The 16,042-nt window shown below is 40.8% G+C and overlaps 1 protein-coding gene across 8 annotated transcripts; it reads left to right on the top strand.

Moving 5' to 3' along the window:
• Positions 1 to 5,333: 5,333 nt before the first annotated feature.
• Positions 5,334 to 15,190, top strand: LOC310862672 (complement factor H). 8 transcript variants are annotated; one of them, XM_083770671.1, is made up of 12 exons: positions 5,334 to 5,752; positions 6,557 to 6,742; positions 7,117 to 7,219; positions 8,058 to 8,128; positions 8,545 to 8,727; positions 11,125 to 11,199; positions 11,421 to 11,534; positions 13,171 to 13,197; positions 13,282 to 13,323; positions 13,426 to 13,474; positions 14,491 to 14,566; positions 14,785 to 15,190. In XM_083770671.1, exons 1-11 carry the CDS (start codon positions 5,668 to 5,670, stop codon positions 14,546 to 14,548), a joined length of 993 nt encoding a protein of 330 aa, XP_083626797.1. In that variant the 5' UTR covers positions 5,334 to 5,667; the 3' UTR covers positions 14,549 to 14,566; positions 14,785 to 15,190. The 8 variants fall into 8 exon arrangements, 6 of the variants coding, with proteins under 6 accessions (XP_083626797.1, XP_083626800.1, XP_083626799.1 ...); XM_083770674.1 differs by lacking the exon at positions 14,491 to 14,566 and adding an exon at positions 13,632 to 13,705; XM_083770673.1 differs by adding an exon at positions 13,632 to 13,705 and having other exon boundaries at positions 14,491 to 15,190.
• Positions 15,191 to 16,042: the final 852 nt, after the last annotated feature.

Genomic DNA, 16,042 nt, shown 5'->3' with positions numbered 1-16,042 from the left:
AACTCAATACAAAGACTGTGAGTGGACGACCCAATTAAGCATTACACTTGTTTACAAGAGGGTCCACCTTGTTCAATTCATCAAAACATTTAGAGACGTACAAATAGACACTTCTATATAGTCAAAGAACAGAACAGGAATTCATCATAAAGGAGGTAAAAAGGGAAAAGAAACATATACAGTGAGGGGGAAAGGGGTGGGGGGGATTCAGATTTTATGAGGGCCAGTTTTGAATTGCAGACGTCCGTAGGTGCCCTTTGAGGGCGGTTTTGAAGGAGTCAAGGGATTCGCATGTCTTAATGACTGTTGGTAGGGCGTTCCACATTTTGGTGGCATAGGAGCGAAAATAATTTAGTCCCTTGTTTGTGCCGAATCTGGGTTGTACATGGTTCGTTGCACTCCCTCTGGTGTTGTGGGTGTGGACTTCGTTAACATTAAGGAAGTATCTAGACAGGTACATGGGTATCTTGGTGGTTTATCGAATCTTGTGGACCAGACCCATTGCAAGATGCTGTACTCTGTGGTAAATGGTAAATGGTGCATTGATATAGCGCCTTTATCCAAGGCGCTTTACATAGATTGTGCATTACATTCACCCATTCATACACCGATTGCGGCGGAAGCCATGCAAGGTACCAACCAGCACATCGGGAGCAATTTGGGGTTCAGTGTCTTGCCCAAGGACACTTCGACATGTAGACAGGAGGAGCCGGGATTCGAACTGCCGACCCATGGATCATTGGACGACCTGCTCTACCTCCTGAGCCACAGTCGCCCCTGTCGTCGACCCTAAGCCATTCCAGCCTGAGAAGTGGGCAGGGGTGAGGTGGGTTCGGGGGTGAGGCCAAGTAGGACCAGTTTGTTTTGGGAAGTCTGGAGCCTAGTTTTAAGGGCCTTTGAGGTGCTGTGGTACCAGGAGGTGCATGCACAGTCAAAGAAACCTTGTAAGAGGGCCCCTGTTAAGGTCTTCAAGGTGTTTTTGTTGACCAGTGAGGAGATCCTGTAAAGGCAATCATTAACTGTTCTATATAACCTTTATACTCAAAGGTTGAAGTTTATCTGTTGTAGATAGACAGAGCATCGGCTAAACCTAAGCACAATTTAAATACCACGTCCACTGTATGCGGTTTGTGTTTTCACCACCAGGTGTCAGTGTCACAGACCTATACAAGGAAGATTGTTCCATGACCTTCATGTCATGTCCCATTAAATTCATTATTCTTTAGAAATTCATCTGAGGTGTGTGTGTGTGTGTGTGTGTGTGTGTGTGTGTGTGTGTGTGTGTGTGTGTGTGTGTGTGTGTGTGTGTGTGTGTGTGTGTGTGTGTGCGTGCGCGCGCGCGCACGCGTGTCCCAGTCTATGGCGTGTCCTGGGTGGATTTTGAGGGGGGATTCCCCAGCATGCCTCTAGTCACACGTGGTGTGTTATTGTGTCATTAATTAGCTTTGGAATTTAAATGGGGATTTATGTTTTAGATGTGTGACACAGCTGTGTGAATAAATGTATTTCTTGTCCTGGTATTGAAGAAAAATGAAACATACTGGGTGTTACAAGGGAATATATTGGTTAAAATATGGTTGAATATTTAACCCCAAATGTAGTGTATGGAAAAGATATGTTTTGTTTTGTGTAGTAAAGCCATGGTGGTCATTGATTTTCTGTTGACAGGGGGAGCTGTGGGGAAAAAGCATGTTATCAATAGTTCCAGGAAGTGAGGTACCAGGAACATCTATAAAAGTACAGGAAGTGATGCAATCAATCAGTCTTTGGTGGTAGTTTGTCAAAGAGACTCTTTTAAGGCCAATACTAAACCATAATCAGAAATTGATAAACCACAGAGTAGTGAGGCCGGGAAACTGGAAGAAGAAAAAATTGGTCAAGGAACATTTGAGGGTTTAGCTCTGAATCCCTTCAGAGCGTTTTGGACCTACGTGACCTCCTGACTGATTGGGTGAGTTATAGTGAGGAATACCATTTTATGTTTTCCTTTTTGGGCAATGCATTGCTGTTTGTATGTTTGTTTATTTTCCTATCTACTTACCAACCAACCATCTGTTTATTAAGATTGTTTAATCTTCAGGGCATTTTCAGAAATAATCATCAAAATTAACAGATTCAAAAATATACCACAAACAAAACAGTACAAGAAATAACAAAGAGAAAAAACTAACAAACAAACAAACCAAGAGACTTTTGGAAAATCTACACACAACTTTGGTTTGATTACTTTTGGATTACTTTGGCAGTTTTGTGATAACTTTTTTGATAATTGACTCATTGGAGACATTTAAAGAAACTGGAGGTTTTGCAATAACCGTGGTTATTTAAGGGGGTTGGGGGCACCCCTGACAGTTATAAGAACTATTCGCCTCTGTTCTCTGGGGTAACAAGACAACTCACCCTTTTTCCATCTCTAAGTGAGTTGTCTGGACGTCTCACCCCGAAAGTCCGGACAACTCACCAGGCATCTCACCCCGGTGAGATGTCTTCACTTTCGGGGGTGAGCTGTCTTCACTTTCGGGGTGAGTTGTCTTGGGGTGAGAGTTGAGTGTCTGGAACACTCTTCCCCGCTGGTGGTGCCCATGTTCTCACCAAAAGGACGGTGTTCCAGAACACGCAGCCCAGTGGTGCCCAGTGGTGATTCAGTTGTTAGCAGAATCTGTCTTCTTAGCTATGGTTTCACACCCTGAGGCAAAGTTGCAGGGGGAACCCCCCTCTTTCCCCTTTTGTGTAGGAGTTGCTGGGGCCAAATTACCTGTAGTCGAGTCTTGAACACTGAACAGTGCATGTGGCATTGCATATGTCAAATAGAAAAGTGTTTCCAAAGAAAGTCATTGTCATGGCAGAGCAGAAATCCAAAAATCCATATTGTAAGTGTATGTTGTGTGTTACAAGAGATGCTGAGCATTAATGGAAGGGTATAGTTCCTATCCAAAAAAAGTGATGTAACTGAGTGGTAACGGAATATCTCATATCCAACACTTATCCGACACAGACATCCTGAGATTGACACCACTGGCCATTAGTATATTCCAGGGACCTTTTTATCTTTGGCCCGATTGATAGTCAATTACATGTCACAATTTCTTCTCATGCTCTGGGCTGGTGGAACAAAATTGGCCGTTAGGTGGGGTGCATGTCTTTTTCCCGTTAGGTGTGATGCTAAATAGGTCAGAATCCATAAACAACTAGAAAAAGTGCACCTTGGAGCACAGGTCTCGGCCAGGTCAGGTAGGTTATTGTGGGCCAGCAATGTTTGGAATTCTCCTATCAGGATAGAATATGAAAAACCAGACGGATCCGTCTTCATCACTTGACTATAGAGTTGATGCGTACTGATTTGCGTGATTTTTGGACAGAATTTGTATAGGAATACATTTGTAGGCAAAAATTGGCCTACTGGTGGCGCTATAATAGGCCAATGTTAAAAGGGTGACATTTGTTCCTCAACATAGTATGAATGTGAGTGAAAAGAAATTGCGCAATCGGATGGGAGCTATGCAGCCCTCACACCTATGTTGAACCTTTCTTAACATTTTATGCCTCAAGTCAAGGTGATTTGAACATACCTACCTCAGAAGTGTGGGAAAGAGATGCATATCTATTCTCTTACAATATGAAAAGAGAAAACACACACACACACACACACACACACACACACACACACACACACACACACACACACACACACACACACACACACACACACACACACACACACACACACACATATTTACCTAGGCCGATTAGATATTTTCCATGGTGGAAGTTGCTGCTGGAATTGTAAACAAAATACCTTTGAGACTCATGTCATTTGCAGTGATCTAAGTGTGTAACCAGGTGAGATCGTAGACCTAACTATTTTTGTTGGCATCTGGATCGCATCACCACAAGGAATGAAGAGAAACGGGCACAATTCCCCTGGGTCGGCAGGGAGGTGTCTCATCTGGCAGGGTGCGCGGTGAGTTTAGAAGGGAGGTTAACTTAATCGCTCGTGTGGACAGGGTGTTTAGTGAGATAAGAATAGGAGGCCATGCCAAAGGCACTCTAAGTTAAGGGGCTTAAGAATGTGAGTCAGATTATGTTTCGGAACAGACAGCAACAGTATAAGATAACTGGGATCGGTGGAGTTGAACTAAGGATTCGATCATCAGTTTTTTCGACATGATGGAGCAGGTCACAGCCGGCTAATTATATCCATTGCTGTCTTGTCGGATATAGCCTACCTAACCATCCTCATGTGAGAAGCATCAGCCAACAAAACCTTGCCCCAGCTGGCTGCCCCCTAAGTGCTATTTCTAACCTCCACCACCCCACCAAATAAAAGGAGAGACACACACACACACACACACACGCGCACACACACACACACACGCGCACACACACACACACACACACACACACACACACACACACACACACACACACACACACACACACACACACACACACACACACACACACACACCTCTGATGGTCACAGATGCAACTCCCCACACACAAACCCTTTCTCTTTTGTCCTATTGTGCCCAGCCAAGTTGCTCAGGCAACCTAAGCGTTCAATGAAGAAGTCTGTTGTCAACAAACTTGTGGTTACGTGTTGAGTGTGTAGTGAACGCCTAAGAATTTACCCCAGTATCAGTTTATCAGAGGCAGTGACGTTCAACCCTCTTGTTTGAGAGCAACTATGGAATGTATCCATGACAATACACAACAAGCCCCAGCAAGTGATTCATTGAGGCCTAAAGGGGAAACTAGTAGGCCTATGACAAAAGCATGTAGTTTACGTGTGTTACTGTGTTTATATTTTGAATACACATTTGGTGGCCTCTATAGTCTATACTATAGCAGAAGATGATCGAGTTATTGCTGCATATTTCATTGGACCACATCTTGTCAGTTAAGCCAATTGCATGGTTAGCCTAATCATATTGCTCAACTGCAATCTCTCTTTCTTCACAAACATTTACTGGAATAACACAGAATGACAAACAACTGAGTCCTGCTTTTAATTAAGGGGAAAAAGGCATTGTGCCCTGAGATGGAATTTCTTTTAAATGTGTATTTCTTTGAGCAGGGTAAACAAATGACGTGTAGACTAGACATTCGGGTCTAAAATGCTTTATTTTGGGGGAACACCCCTACGTACGTATGCTGGTGGCTGGTGGGTGTTGGTTGTTCACAAAGGACACGCCCTTGATCCCACAGAGACGTTTTCCACGCGTTCTCCACTGGCTAAACCAGGCTAAACACATAGGGGTGGGATCTGTCTGGTCTGGGCTCACTGCCTCGGCTGATTTCTGAATATTTTGCCAAAGTGAAATGTCAGACAGTATAACCAGGCAGTTGATTTGAATAGGTTATGGGCACGAGCGGGGCTACATCTTTTTTCTTCTTCTCCAAATTATGTTTAATTTATGTACTTCATTGTTTAATTGATTCATGTTACCGGGCACTGTCTGTGACTGATTTTACTGTAGTTTGTATAGCTTTATATTTTCATTGTTGTCACTGTCACTCGCAGACCGGTGAACAGGCGTAGCAGCTATCGGATAGAGGCGCTCTGCTGCAGCTGTTAAAGGGACAGTTAGCGGCGTTCACAGGCGTTCACCGTACGACGGTGCGAGGAACCGGGAAACTTAAACAAGAAATAGACTGCTGCACACCATGGAACTTTTTCTGGACTATTTTGAAAAAAGGCGAATGGTCAACTGTTTGTTGTTTATTTGTATCTTCGTGGTCCACATACAAGGTCAGTGCTAGCTTTCTGATACACTTGCTTACAATTGTAGCTATTTTAAAATACACACTATTTTCTTATTATCTCAGTCGCATGCCTTAAATTTGGCCAGCCTGCCAAATTGAACATGCGTTCAATTGGCAGTCAGTCACTGATAGTCACATTTAGCAGAAGACGACTGCGTCAGTGGTGGAAAAGGTAGAAATCATGTAGAAATACTCAAGTAGAAGAATTAAAAAATATTTGAGTTAAAGGTATTGCATGGTATCAAAATGTACCGGTACTTAAAGCCTGTACTCATATTCATTATAGTTATGCATATATGTCCCATTACAGTGTTAAAATGTATTAAAAAAAAGTCAAATGTCCGAAATGTATAGGCCTACCTACGTGGTTATGTAAGTTTTGTAATAATAATAAAATCTACAAATTACTTAATTGTAACAAACGTTTTCAAATAGTTGTAGTGGAGAGGAGGCTATGGTACAAGTTTGCCCCTGAGATCATGGAGATGTAAGGTAATTAGAAAGTATTGGAAATGGGAAATGCTCAAGTAATGTTTGTAAATTACAAGTACATTACTTGAGGTATTACAAGTTGTAAGACCTCGAAATTGTAGGCCTACTTAAGGCCTACAGTACTTTTTCTACTAAAGTCCAAATGTCCTTTAATGTCGGGCATAGGCTACATTGTAGACTATTTCGCTCAAGTGCAAGCTATGATAGCTATCCAGTTGAATGGATCAATAATAATAAATCAATAGTTGCTTTTAATGAAATACGTGTGACTTCACATGGCTTCTGTTTTCCTTTATAGCTGACTGCCCTAGACCTCAAGGGACAGTTAACATTGTCTTAACCAACGATGCACTGCTGAAGAATGATTTTCCAGATGGCTCAGAAGCCACGTTTGAGTGTGCCAATGGCTATGTTGTAGAGAGAGGATCTGGGGTTGTAACCTGCACCGACGGGCAGTGGACTGCACCTGAACTTGAGTGCAAAAGTAAGTTTTGTTCCCTGAATAGAAGGGAGAAAGGTTTTTATTATAGAGTGCAATATCCATTCAGTAGGCCTGGAGCAAAAATTGTAGCCTAGATTTTCTTCTTTTTTCGGGGACCCCTTTTGGTGTTTTAACAGGAAACTCTTGGGGTTCTCTACAGTATGTACAGTATTCAAAAAAGTTTCCCAGAAAAATTTGGTCCGGATTTAGAAGGCGTTTTTAGAATCGACCTCAGTCCAAAATGGGTTAAGTTTAAAATTATTTTGTAGCACAAACCCCTAATCACTGTACTGTGTGTGTGGTCCAGGCTCAGTATTGGCTGAAAGAAACTTAGAGTCTGCCAAGCTGAGACCGTGTTTTATCTTCTTCTATTACAGAGAAAGACTGTGGCCCCCCTAAACAGCAGCCACATATGACATTTGAGGAATCTAACGATGGTACTCTGTTTGGTGCATCAGTGAAAGTTATTTGTGAGAGAGGGTGAGTATACGGATATAAGAATAATTCCAACCCCAAAAATGAAATGTTTTCATGGAGCAGACAATGTTGAACGAGCCAATTGATGTAAAACACGCCATTACTCGTGCTTGCATGCATTTACACTGTTACACAAGCTTGTGGAAGGTTCAAGGATCAAATATGTTTACAACTTGTAGCAACATTGCAAGGCATTGTTCTTCGAGCTTCCTCAAGTGTGTATAAAATAAAAGATTAGATCAAATGATAAAATAAGCAGTGCAAGCAATATGTAGGAAATAGGTATACAAACATGAATATAGCGGCAAAAACAATGCTCAGGTTTTGACATCATGGCTTTCATCAGGAAGTGTGACACATTGCAGAATTTTGTTTTACTTTTCTCTGTTGATTGATTTTTCCTTTGCCAAAGAGCACCTCCCAGACACACTTTTCACTAAAATGGGTTACTGCATAAGCAGCATAACTATCCAGGCTTCCTGGACTACAAAAAAATCACACCCATGTGAAGTGAGGGGTGCTCTTATCACACGTCATCATACATCTCATTCTGGCCAATCACAATTTGTGTCCTCACTTTTGTCTTCAATGTTTGTGTTTGCGCATGTTTGTACACAAACCCTCAAAGCTGGACATAGGAGGGGCTAGCACCACTCAAAGATATGTGGGAGTTACACACAGAATAGACATAGGAATACCAGGATTCTACTGTATTTCAGAGGGCCTCAAGGATCTCCAATTATGTGCATTATATGTATTATATTACAAAAGATAACTCATACCATTTATTTTTAATGGTACTTAATTACATTTTCTTTTCTTTCCATTCCCCTCTCAAAAGCTACCAAGTCAATGGCGCGACCTACAAACAGTGCTATGCATCAGGATGGGGCGGGAAAGTGACATGTGAAGGTACATTTCTCTCAGTTTTGATTTCTTTAATTCAGCGACACTTGTATCATCAATGTGCATGACAAGCCTATGGCTTCTCCCTAACCCTTTTTCGGAACGGACAGGACATGAGCTACGGACACTCAAAAAAAAAAAAGGAAAGAAAGAAAGATGGAAACTGTGTGCAATGTATGAATGTATGTCCTCTTTCCGAAAATGAACTGAACTGAACTGAACTGAATTATACTGTATATTTAAGTATTGCAAATATATCTGGTTTTGAATACTAGAGATTTACAATAGTGATGTCATTACTGTGCAGTTCCCTTCTGCTACCTTAAGTAATTTCTATACAATTACATGAATATACTACTGAAGTTGAAAGTGTACTATGCAAGTATCTGAAATTGTCCCTTATCTATTGCCCCTATGTTAAGTTATAACATGTGAAATACCGACGAACATTACCCATGGCAGACACTCGTGGAATTCTCATGAGGAGCCAGAATATGGAAATGTCATTCAGTACTCCTGTGATGATGGGTACGCCCTGCATGGGCAGAGCTTCATTGAGTGCAGTGACGATGGTGAATACGATTCTCTGCCTCCTCAGTGTCGAGGTAAGAAGACCACAGACCGCACATGCTAATTACTTGTTACTGCAGAAGTAATGCACTCTAATTCCCTACTGTCTAAAGCCAACAAGCATTAAAGGAGAATTCCATGCTAGAAGGCTTTATTTGTAGTTTATACGTCCCCAACAAAGAGGTCCAGGTGTTATTTTGTGCAAAAGTGCATTATTGGCTATTTCCCCTAATATAAGCCCTCGATGTGGGTTGGGTTTTTGTGTTAATTTGCTTAACATTATTTTCCATCGAAATAAGTAGTAAAGTGTGCCGCTTGGGATACTATTTACATTATGAAGGAGGATATATACACATTTCTTTTAATTTTTGAGCGATGGAAATAAGCAAATTAGCACAACACCCCATATGGTAGGGGAAATAGCCAATAATGCGCTTTTGCACAAAATAACACCTGGATCTCTTTGGTGGGGATGTAACAACTACAAATAAAGGTAAGAAAGCCTTCTAGTATGGAATTCTCCTTTAAGCTTTATCTTCTGCACCACTAACATTTTTTTGTGTATGTGGTATATTTAATCCATCCGATAGTTATGTAGTCATGATGACCACTGACAATGAAAAGTCACCACAAGAAGTTGCTGCTTCTTGCCTTTCTAGAGAGATATTTTTAATTCAAAGACCCCATTGAGTGTAAAAATGGACCAGTGAGGGTCCATCTGGTTCCCTTTGTATACTCTCAGAGTGCAGACCTGTAAGGGTCCACTTGGAACCCCCCCCCCCCAGGGGAACCCTGATTGCAGATGTGTCCACCTTGAGGACACAAAGGCATTAAGGTAATTTCTACTTTGAGAACTACTGTACTGTACTAGTAGAGTATGCAGTATAGTAGCACACAGATAATTATGGAGAAGCATTCAAACACTTGGTGGAATGCTAGCAAGGTGCACACTCATCCCCCCCACCCATTGCACTTATCTAAACCACATATTTCTGCAATGTTGGCAAACCAAATTCCAACATCTGTTTTGTGTTACCTATCACGTTAGCTGATTTTAAGCAATATCTGGCTGCCCTTAGTGTACGCAGACTGAGAAATAGTACCAGTGAGTATCAGTGTAAGGCAGACAAAGAGACTGGGTGGGTCTGTTCTCATGGGTTTGCTTAACCCTGCAAGTACCCAGATGGCCTACAGCTGTGGTTCTCAAAGTGGGGTCCCCCACTTCCCCCAGGGGTCCCCAGCTAAATCTATTAAAATAGCCTCAAAATTAATTTTGCCACAAATCTTTTCAAATTGGGGTCCGCAGGCAGATACATAATTCAATTTGAACCCCCAGGCCCCCCCAGTGGTGTTTCCAGAAATTACATGTTGGGCAGACAAGATCTGTTGTCGTCGTCCGTCCTGTCCCGGCCAGGCAGGAATTGATTTTTTGACAGGCGGCCGTCTGTCCTCGCCTTATTGTAGATACACCACTCCCCCCCCGCCAAATGTTTATGAACTGGCAGCTGGTACTTGGTATCTGGAAGGCTGGAAACCCCTGCTATAGGAGACATATACCATCCTGAGTGCAGTCATCCAGCATGTGCTGAATGCAGATATACATTGCTTTCATCTGAGACACTCAAGGCTTACAGTATCATATGTATACATATGCTCTAGCTGTCAGGAGATAAACATACAGTACTGTAATCTCCATGTTTCTATTGTAACAGGATCTATCCCCAACACTCCTATCAGTGCTCACTTCATTTCCGACAAACCGTCATCCTCATCCTTTTCTCAGACATCCCACCAATATCGACCAAAGACCCACTCCAGAGCCAGTAGATTCTTTTTTTAAACAATTTAAAATATGACTTTTATACAAAATATTCTTGTACGATTTTGAAAAACAAATACAAATTTGAATTAACTGGAGATAGCACACCCTTGATAGCACACCCTTGTATTGCCTCTTTTTAAATGTGAGGACGGCTAGTTTGGCTACACATTACAAGGCCTGGGGGAGCTGGTGTGCAGCATTTAAGTGGATGTTCTTACTTCTTCCTCATTTCCCTCATGCGTCACAACTGAGAGTAGGATTTCTCATCTTGTTAAACCTTTTACCATGCACACTTGCACAAGACATGACCACTGAGGAGAGGCTTCATTCATCTATAATTGCAAAGAAGGTTTCTCTTGGGAATAGTTTTATGCATAAATGAAGTACATATTTCAAGAGTAAACTTTTGCTCCGTCGCAGGATGGTGTCGCTCGCCGAAAATAGCAGACCTACAAGCTCACAACACACCGTGGATGCAACACGTTGTGAGTTTGTACGTTGGCTATTTTCAAGAAAGTATGAATGCTTAACATGACATGGATTCTCAGAAGTGGCTCCTCAATCATCATAATAATTTGATTGTGTCAAACCCCAAATTATTTCCTATTAGGTAACATAGAACCTTCAACAGAGGATATAATTACTACAACAAGGATGATGTCAACTACACCACCCACATTTCAAGGTATATTTATTTTTTTAAGGCCTTCCTCAGAATCTTTTTCTCTTTTTAATATACAATTATTATTATTTTTCTACAATGATAAATACTAGAGCATGCGATTCTATATGGCATAATCTGAAATGCATTTGATTATAAACCAATGTCACATTACTTTATTACGGTGCAAATTGTAATTGCACTCCCTGAGGACACAAAGATATTAAGGATTGTTCTCTTAATAGGTGACAATGATATTTTAACAAAAGGCACCACTACCACAGACACCTCTGTCACACCCACAATTCATAAAACTGCCACCACCACTCCAATATCAACTTCTTCACCTTCAGTACAAGGTACAGGAAATATCGTCGGCAGAAACCATCTCCATATTTCATCCATATTTCATCCACATCTCCATAAATTATGTTCTATTGCCCTATTTTATACTTTGACGACATTGCAGTTTTGTGCAAAAGTAGATAAAATAGCAGATGTACAAGCTCACAACACATCGCACCGTGGTGCATTGTGAGCTTGTGGATCTGCTATTTTTATGTATTATTATTTTTATTCTGTTGAACATTTTTTAAACTGTTCACCTATTATGACATGCCCAAAATAGAGACACCAGGTTGAAAGTGGTTACGTCTGTCTGTGGGTTTTATAAATATTTAACAGCAAAGCATGACATACATCAGCATGACTGTCCATCTTTCTGAATTCTTTCTAAAGATATTTTCTGTCAATTTTGCATGAAGCCGTTATGAATGGCATACTGTGGATGTGCACTGCATGCACTTCCATGATTCATAGTTTATGAACTTGACCAGGCACATTTAGCTACTCTGTTTCAAACAATGGAAATATCCCTAATCATTTTCTTTATACTAATAGGTGGCAAACATATTTTGACAACAACAGACGTTAACATATTAATTACCACAACCGGAAAAACATCAGCACTCCAACACAAGGTATGACACATCTATCTATTATCTAATTCTGTATTCAAATATGGTACCAGGTGAATTCCATCCAAATGATAATCATACTGACAAAGCATACTATGATCAACCAAAACAGTCCCATGAATTTAAAACTCCCATGGTGCTTGTGGAGGTCATAAAGCATGTTGTGGTATTGAAAAAGTAAACCCAAATGTGGTATATTTCATTGAATAGAGGTCAATGGAAGGAACTTCATTATCAACGTTTTCTAAACTGGCACCATACAACCATACAATAAGTCTGTCCATTGCATGTCATGCAAACATTGCTGTAGAAATGTCATGCTGCTTCATTGAGTGGCCAACGGTGTAAAGAAAATGTACATAAAGATGCAACGTGTTGTTTCAAGCCTGGATGACTGCGTCAGTCAGTTCATGAATGCTCTATGAGCAAACTTGGAATATTTCTAAGCTGATGGCTTTCTTATTCCTGGGCTATCTTCTGCTACCACTAATTCAAACAACCTGCCTGCAAAACGTTAATTGTATCCTTGATGTCCTCTTCACCACTTTCAACCTGGTGTCCCTCTTTTGGGCGGCCATAGTTTAGTGTAAAAACACGCACACACCTGGAAAACAAGGTCTCAGGTTCGATTCCCAGCCCCGGCAATATGTTGAGGTGTCTAACCCCCTAACTGCTCCCTCCCCCTGCACTCAAGTCTGACCACTTGGGCAGCAATCAGCTGGGCAAAGCTGAATACCCCTCAGGTCCCTTTATAATTCTGGGCATTCATTATTGGTGAAAACCTTCAAAACATTTCAAAATGAGTGAAGAGTGATCTACAAGCTCACAGGTGTTACATTTCTTTTCCCCCTAAAGGGGAGTTGCTGTTTTGAATGTAGTTTAATATTGTTCATATCAAATGCCCCTCACAAATCATGTGGCTGTCCTTTGTATTTGACATATTGGGTTGTACTTTGCGTTTGCTCACAATGTTTTACATATTTGCATTGCACTGATAAAAACTATTTTATATTTGCAGGCAAAGTACTGCCCAACCAAGACAGTGGTGAGTGCATATTCTTATAACAAGACAATAATTAACATGTATTATTATTCAGGTTTTGCATTTAACATTGAATTTCTCTTCCAGGACATACAGTTGTCATAGCGAGTGTAATAGCCACTGTACTAGGTAACATATCAATTTTTGTCACAATGTCACATCAGCTCTGTGCATTACAGTCAAAATTCAAATGACCATAAGTAAATGATATAATTCTTGTCTTCATTTCAGTTGCACTTATACTGTTGTACATGTCACATTGGTGTCACACAAGGAAGGGGTAAGGTCCAGTTCTTTTTCTACTATAGCTTGTTGATGAATCTACATTGCATTAACCCATATCTCTACCAACTAACATGGCTTCATAGAGTAACAGTGCATCATTTAACAAATTCATTAATCATATATCTTAACCACACACATAATTTACAATTTAGGCATTTTAGCAGACTCAAAGTGCAAGATTGGAATAGCAGAGTATAAGCATGAACTCTAGTCTACAAACGCCAAGGTAAATAGCCACTCTCTCTCTCTCTCACACACACACACACACACGCACACGCTCGTGCACACACGCTAAACATTTCTGCACAGGCTTTTTCCATTCGAAACCAATGGAATTAAATGAGGATATGTCACAGTGTGCTTCCTGAATCCTGATGTATGTTGGAAAATGAAGGAAGTTGTGTGGAAATGGTTGATGACCCACTTTGACATCAGGACATCATCAGGAAAAAACATACCCTTGAGGCAAAATGAGCCTTTGAACTTTGATCAACAATCACATGAAAACAGCTAGTTGGACATTGTATATTTTGAAAAATGCACACACACACCCCCCCCCCCCCCCCCCACCCCCACACACACACACACACTTATGTGTGATATGTTATGTTAGATATATAATGGCCATTTCACGCAGCATAAAGCCTGGCTTATACTTCGTCGTATGGCGGGTGTCACAGTCCAAAAATTGCTGATCTACTCATTTTCATGCACGACACCGGCATTCATTAAACATTATATACAGACAGGCTATCTCTAACACAACCTATTAACCAGTACAGAATATTCAATGTAAGTGTCTACTGTGATCAGATCTGTGTGAATTTACTATGCTAGGTTCTTATTTTGCTGATTTATCAAATGATTGCAACTGACTAACTGTAAAACATGCTGTCAATGAATGACAATCAAGAACACAACTAAATTAATTGGCATGTAAACTAATAACGTACTAATAATACACTTGTGAACACAATTCTGACACATATTCCTTATTTGATGACATCATAGCTCATACGACACTGGAGAGGACCTGAAGCCGGAGTTATTACAATTCCAAAGTCTATAAATTGAATTCTTCCCTAAGGTATCTGTCAATTACCAACTTAATCAAGAGCTATTTCCATCAAAACAAAAATACCTGTTTAATACTTAAACATGAAAACATAATGATGTACAGTAAGCATCATGGAACATGAAACAGACCTGATATCATGATGAGTTGGGCCAACATAGTGTAACTGGCACCCCAACTGTACTGCCACACTTAAACTATTTGTTCTTATATTTCTTGTCAACATTTAGGTGTCCTAGATGTCCAAATGGGACCGCTCCTATGGCCTATCCTCTAGTCTAGTGAGCATCTGTTGACCTTGGGAGGAAGTGCCAACATCCAAGCTGTAAAGCGTTCCTCTCCTCTATGGCTGGTTGGACAATAACAAATCAACCTAATTTGAACCATACTGCAAACTCAAATGGGAGATATGGAAGCAATGAAACATGAAGTGCACTTTGTTTTTGAGTGGTGCAACCACTCCAAGGAACAGCAATGTCCGTGTTCACCTACCTATGTGTTCACCTATGTGACGTTAACCCACCTACCACCTACTGAGCACCAGTATGACTATGAGTACCAGTAGGGGTGCTGTTGTGCCAGAAACAGAGAGAGAGATAGTATTAGTGCTGCACTGTTGCCTGCTAATGAGAGAGAGAGAGGAGAGGGGGGGGGGGGGGGGGGGGGGGGGAGTTGCAACACTCAGGTGTTGCAACACTCGGTTCACGCGGGTGTGATGTTTTTGTAAAGATGTATTTTTTATTCCTTGCCAAATGTAAATATTTAATGCCACTATTGTATTTCTATTTTGTATTTATTTATGTTGTAAACTGGAATAAACACACATTTTGACTGCAACTATAAGTATTGTCAAGTGCATGTATGTATGTTTTCCTCTTTCCACACAATGGTGGTTTTAGAACAACAAAGCAATGGAAAAGAGTCACACGGCCGTCAATTCAGCTAACATTGACTGAAACAATCCACTGCATTCCACACCAACTCTTTTTGCTTTGTTCATTGTTCATGAGGGTGTTTTGGAAGCTTGTCTTGTGCAGCTTACATGTACCTGTGAAGTGCTTTGAACACTTCAATTTATGTTCACAATTTATGAGAAAGCCTGTAGAGCCGTTTCCCAAACAATGGATCCAGACCTATCTTTGGGTCACAGGTCATGAGTATTCCTTCCCACCCCCCCCCCCCCCCCCCCCCCCCCCCCCTCATTAAAAAAAATAATATATATATATATATATAATTATAAAAATAAAATAAAAAGTATTTTGAAGAATTTTAGAAATGGTGATAGCCGATTTACAAGCATACACTTTGGAAATGGAACTATTTTAGGCCTAAGGCCGATTCTAAAAACGCCTCTAAATCCTGACCTAAGTTTCCTAAAAAACTTCAAATATTTATATAGCAGCAGCAATACTGTACATACTGTACAGAACCCAAAAATGGGTTCCCGGCCTGAGGGGGTAAAACACCAAAAGGGGTTTGTATGTTTGT

Source organism: Protomyctophum parallelum (genome assembly GCF_964188405.1).
Source record: "Protomyctophum parallelum genome assembly, chromosome: 8".
Classification (NCBI taxonomy): domain Eukaryota; kingdom Metazoa; phylum Chordata; class Actinopteri; order Myctophiformes; family Myctophidae; genus Protomyctophum; species Protomyctophum parallelum.
Note: the sequence above shows the minus strand (reverse complement) of the source record. Positions and strands in the feature narration are given on the sequence as shown.

Excerpts from the sequence above, each read along its gene's own strand:
- LOC310862672 (XM_083770671.1), top strand. The coding sequence starts at position 5,668 with ATGGAACTTTTTCTGGACTATTTTGAAAAAAGGCGAATGGTCAACTGT. Across the intron at positions 5,753-6,556 it reads CTTCGTGGTCCACATACAAG|CTGACTGCCCTAGACCTCAA; the intron begins GTCAGTGCTAGC and ends TTTCCTTTATAG. Across the intron at positions 8,728-11,124 it reads TCTGCCTCCTCAGTGTCGAG|GTAACATAGAACCTTCAACA; the intron begins GTAAGAAGACCA and ends ATTTCCTATTAG.